The following is a 6,000-nucleotide window of genomic DNA, read 5'->3' as shown; positions in this document are numbered from 1 at the left end:
CTCACGACTGTGTGCCCACAGGGGAGCTGCCACCTCCCACTAGAAGAAGGGACAAGGCACTGGTAGGAGGTTCCGTGCCGCAGCGGTACCGCATCGCTAGTATCAGTTGCGTCTCCGTGGAGAATAATATTACATCTCGTGGATGTATTTTCCTCCTCACGTCTCCGCCCATTACAGTTTTCCAACCGCGCCCCGGATCCGGGGTCTGGAGCCAGGTCCCGGAAGGAAGCGTCTGTGTAGAAGCCGACGAGCTGGCCCGGGCAGGAGGACAGTGTGATGAGGCGGCCGGCATGGCGGCTGGTGCTGCTGTGCCTGGTCTGTGGCTTCTGCTCGCTGCTCTACGCCCTGGCTCAGAGAGGAAGCGGGAACTCCGAGGCGCAGGAGCCGGCAGCAGCCTCCACAGCAGTGTGGCGAGGGGCGCTAGGTGAGCGGCGCAGGTAAGTAGACTGCCCGTCACCTGACTGCCCCCCAGCTCTGAGAGGGAGGGATGGCTGTGGTCTGTGGGATACAGCTATTGTAACATATGAGCCGTCCTATAGCATGGTGTGCTGCCGAGGACATGTACAGACACAGCTCTGCTCCTGAGACTGGGAAGTACTGAGGGGAACCTGTAACTACATATCTGCAGGCAGGAGGTGCTGAGCGCATATGTGGAACTGAAGTGACAACTGTCATGTATACATTTTTCTGACTTCAGTTGTACACAGGGAGGTTTTATCAGTGATTGATAGCATTCCCTGTGTAAGTGTGTATACGCCGATAGCTGTCAGTCACTGATAATTGTACACGGGGAGGTGTTATCAGTGATTGATAGCATTCTCTGTGTAAGTGTGTATACACAGATAGCTGTCAGTCACTGATAGCTGTACATGGGGGCGGTATTATCAGTGATAGCATTCTCTGTGTAAGTGTGTATACAGAGATAGCTGTCAGTCACTGATAATTGTACATGGGGAGGTGTTATCAGTGATTGATAGCATTCTCTGTGTAAGTGTGTATACATAGATAGCTGTCAGTCACTGATAGCTGTTCACAGGGGATGTGTTATCAGTGATTGATAGCATTCTCTGTGTAAGTGTGTATACATAGATAGCTGTCAGTCACTGATAGCTGTACATGGGGGCGGTATTATCAGTGACTGATAGCATTCTCTGTGTAAGTGTGTATACATAGATAGCTGTCAGTCACTGATAATTGTACACAGGGAGGTGTTATTAGTGATTAATAGCATTCTCTGTGTAAGTGTATATACATAGATAGCTGTCAGTCACTGATAGTTGTACATGGGGGAGGTGTTATCAGTGATTGATAGCATTCTCTGTGTAAGTGTGTATACATAGATAGCTGTCAGTCACTGATAGTTGTACACAGGGAAGGTGTTATCAGGGATTGATAGCATTCTCTGTGTATGTATGTATGTATACATAGATAGCTGTCAGTCATTGATAATTGTACATGTGGGAGGAGTTATCAGTGATTGATAGCATTCTCTGTGTAAGTGTGTATACATAGATAGCTGTCAGTCACTAATAATTGTACACAGGGAGGTGTTATTAGTGATTGATAGTATTCTCTGTCTAAGGGTCCATTCACACGTCCGTTTTTTCTTTCCTGATCTGTTCCGTTTTTTGCGGAACAGATCAGGACCAGTTCTGGACCCATTCATTTTCAATGGGTCCTGGAAAAAATCGGACAACACAATGTGTGCTGTCCGTTTCCGTTGTCCCGTTCCGCATGTCCGATTAAATATAAAACTTGTCCTATTCTTTTCCGCAAAAATCGGATCCTGGTACAATACAAAGTCAATGGTTCCACAAAAAAGGAAGACATTCGTATGTCATTACGTATGTCATCCGTTTTATGCGGAATCCGTTCCTGGAAATTAAATCCTGCCCACAGAAATCACTTATTCACTTTTTTTTTAAAGTTTTTTTTCAAAGAAATTCAAACAACTTTATTTGCTTTGTGAAATTTATACATGTTTCCGTTTTTTGCGGATCCGCAAAAAACGGATGACATACGGATGACATACGGAAACATTTTCTGGAACAACGGATCTGCAAAAAACGGACAGAAATTCGGGATATAGAAAAATACTGACGTGTGAATGTATACATAGATAGCTGTCAGTCACTGATAGTTGTACACAGGGGAGGTGTTATCAGTGGTTGATAGCATTCTCTGTGTAAGTGTGTATACATAGATAACTGTCAGTCACTGATAGCTGTACACATGGGGGAGGTGTTATCAGTGAATGATAGCTAGGGATGAACGAATCGACTTCGGATGAAACATCCAAAGTCGATTTGCCTAAAACTTTGTTCTAATACTGTACGGAGCAGTGACAGGTTCCCTTTAAGTGACTAAATGAAAGTTACTATTTTAGATCTGTGATTTGGGTATGAAAACTCGCGCGAGTCGCTTGCTGCACGTGACGTACATTAAAGTCATTGGAGTAAATGTCATGTGCGACCCGCAACACAGAGTCCACCATAGACAGTCGTTACAAGTAGCCGTACCCTTATACAGACTTGTAGCACCCAGGGCTAATATATAGTTTGCTGCCCTAGCACAGGTGTAATTTGAATATCCTGGGCCCAAATACGCAGCATGCAAGAGCAGACCCCTACCATCCAAGGGCCATTTACAATACTGGTGTCTTCAGGGGGGTTGTAGAGGTAATAGGACCTGGGGTTGGTTACATGTTGGTGCGGTCACCACCTTTTTCACAGTCATATGGAAAGTCAGGAACAAGCTGAAGATCCTATCACAGGAGAGAGCTCTGATGCACTGTAGTAGGTTGCCTCCGGAATTCTATTCACTAGCAGTAGGCAATGGAGCTTACATTACCTGTGTAATCTTTGCATAGGCTGCAGGCACAGCAATGTACAGACTGTAGTGACATCTGGTGACAATGTCTATAAAACACATCTGAGTAAATAATTGCTTTCATCATCTTAGTACTAAATAGGAAATGAATATTTGCCCTTTTCCTTTGTATATCATACGTCTCCTGCGATACGCTGCTGGTCCGCCCAGTGATCAGCTGTTATTATCATATATTATTAAAGCGCCATCCATTCCATGGCGCTGTACATATGATAAGGGGTCATGCACAGGACCGTATTTTGTTTCCATGTCCGATCCGTTTTTTTTTTTGCCGATAGGATGCAAACCCATTCATTTAACTGGGTCCGCAAAAAACGCGAACAGCACACCGCGTGCTGTCCGCATCAGTATGTCCTTTCCGTTGCTCCGCAAAAAAATAGTGCATGTCCTATTTTTTTTCTAGTTTGCGGACAAGCATAGGCATTATTACAATGGATCCGCAAAAAAAACGGATGCCATACGGAACGTCATCCGTTTTTTTTGCGGACCGCAAAACACATACGGTCATGTGCATGTAGCCTTAGCAGAACGGAAATACGTATGCCTTCCGTTTTTTATGCGGATCCATTGAAATAAATTATTCCGTATATGGTCGGTATACGGAACGCAAAAAACGGAACGTAAACGAAAAAAAAAAACGTTTGTGTGCAGGAGGCCTAAGCATGAACAAGACGAGTTACAAGCCGCGAGGGCTTACAATCTACATTCGTTTGCGGACCCATTGTAACAATGCCTGTTCTTGTTTGCAAAACAGACAAGAATAGGCCATTTCTATCTGGTTTGCGGGGCTGCTGAACGGACATACGGGGTGGACAATACCCGGTGTGCTGTCTGCATTTTTTGAGAACCCATTGAAACTAAAGGGTCTGCATCTGATCTGCAAGGAGTGCAAATTGGATGTGCAGCAAAAATACAGTCATGTGAATGGGACCCGTGCATGACATGGTCCTACAGCAGGATCTGAATGCGGATCATCGCTAATTGCCGTTCCACACCTGTACGTACTATTTGTTTCAAACTGCATGTACAGGTAGAGTCTGGCAATCAATTGGTGGATCCTCCATCTAGTAACTCAGGTTCCTGAAGGCAACCCCTTCAACACCCAGCAAAGCTTCCCCTGACTTTCGACACACGGGATTCCTTGGTCACAGCATTGAATTCGATTTTTTTATTTGTCCAGTAGATAACTGAATCAGTGTCAGCCCTTTGGTATTGGCTTGCATCACCCTGAGGAATATTCATGCATGGTGAAGACAACACTAGACTCAGTAATAAGGCAGGATTTATAAATATAAACATGATAAAAAAGGGAAAAGAGCAACGAGGGAAGGAAAAAAGAAAGAAGGTTAATGAAAGGAATGGAAAGAAGGTGATGAAGAAAGGATAAGGGAATATGAAGAAAATGAGGAGGTAGAAAAGATAAAGAAAGTAGAGGAAGAAAAACATAAGGATGAAAGGAGAACAAAGTATTAGTAGAGGAGGAAAATAAAAAGTGAAAGATGAAAATAATGAAGGATGAAGAGAAGAATGTAAGAAAAGAGGTGAAAAGATATAAGATGACAGGAAGAGAAAATATTAGGATATCAAGATGAATAAAGAGAGAAAAATGGGAACAATGTAAGAAGACATCTGGGGCAGGGTTATGCAAGCAGAGAAGAAGGCAAATAAGGTAAAGAAGAAACTAGGAAGGTTCCGAAAAAGGCTACATTTTGTGGAACGGGTGCGGATCAATTTATTTCTATGGGGCCACAAAAGATGCTTGTTCTCTCATTTTTAAATGGGGTTATTATTGGTTTTTCTTCTTTGGTTGGCCGCAAAAGATGCGGACAGCACACCGCATCCGTTGCTCCATGCCACGGCTCTGCAAAAAAAAAAAAATAGAACATGTCCTATTCTTGTCCACAATTACAGACGCAAATAGGCATTTCCTATGATAGCTGCGGCATGTGCGGTCCGCCTATTGCGGAACACACATGGGCTGGTATCCGTGTTTTGCGGATCTGCAAAACACAACGTTTGTGTGAGTGTAATCGAAGTCAAAGGAAAAAGTAGAAGGGAAGGAAGAGAAGACAAAATAAGAACATATACAGACAATGAAAATAGAAGGAAAATAAGAATAGGAAGACTCAGAGCGTCCACACTTCCTTTAGTCGCTTGTTCCTCTTGTTACAGGGTTCAGTGATATGTGTTTAGTGTTCTGCATATTGCACATGCGCAGTATCAGGAATATGAGATGTGTATACTGACTTCAGTAAGGCTACATTTACAGCAGCGTTTTTGCTGATTCCGGCAGGGGATCTGCAAAAACACTTCCGTCATTATAATACAACGGGCTACATCCGTTCAGAGCGGATCTGTTTGCATTATCTCTGAGATGAACAAGACGTATCCGGCACTAAAATCACTGTAAGTTAATGGGCTTTATTTCATGTCCAAAAACATGGATCAGGCACCATTGACTTAGATGCCGGATCCATCTTGATCAGTATCCCATGACACACTCAAAATCGCTGCTTGCATCGGAACAAAACAGAACGGAATGCAATCTGGTGCACTCTGTTCCGGTTTGTTCAGTTTTGTTTCCATTGACAATGAATGGAGACAAAGCTGAAGCGTTTTCTTCCAGTTTTGAGGTCCTTGGACGGATCTCAAAACTGGAAAGGTTAACGCAGATTTTAAAATTGCCTAAGTTGGCCTCTACGACAAAAATATTGGGTTATGATGGTAACAATGTGTAACCTTATTATCCTGATATTTGGAACTTTGCACCTGTTGGAAACATTTTGGTGGTGATGTCACTAACTGTTTTTCACATCTATGATGTCATTAACATGTACAGTCAGGTCCATATATATTGGGACATCGACACAGTTCTAACATTTTTGGCTCTATACACCACCACAATGGATTTGAAATGAAACAAACAAGATGTGCTTTAACTGCAGACTGTCAGCTTTAATTTGAGGGCATTTACACTCACCCAAAGAATTATTAGGAACACCATACTAATACAGTGTTGGACCCCCTTTTGCCTTCAGAACTGCCTTAATTCTACGTGGCATTGATTCAACAAGGTGCTGATAGCATTCTTTAGAAATGTTGGCCCATATT

At 43.2% G+C, this 6,000-nt stretch overlaps 1 protein-coding gene across 2 annotated transcripts in view; it reads left to right on the top strand.

The window, feature by feature from the left end:
- The first annotated feature begins 228 nt into the window (after positions 1-228).
- GXYLT1 (glucoside xylosyltransferase 1) overlaps positions 229-6,000 on the top strand; it is a 77,096-nt gene continuing 71,324 nt past the window's right edge. For both annotated transcript variants that reach the window (XM_044280355.1, XM_044280354.1), the window contains exon 1: positions 229-437. In XM_044280355.1, the coding sequence (XP_044136290.1) occupies positions 277-437 (161 nt within the window). In that variant the 5' untranslated portion in view covers positions 229-276. The remainder of the gene's footprint in view (positions 438-6,000) is intronic.

Source organism: Bufo gargarizans, chromosome 2, assembly GCF_014858855.1.
Source record: "Bufo gargarizans isolate SCDJY-AF-19 chromosome 2, ASM1485885v1, whole genome shotgun sequence".
NCBI lineage: Eukaryota > Metazoa > Chordata > Amphibia > Anura > Bufonidae > Bufo > Bufo gargarizans.
Note: the sequence above shows the minus strand (reverse complement) of the source record. Positions and strands in the feature narration are given on the sequence as shown.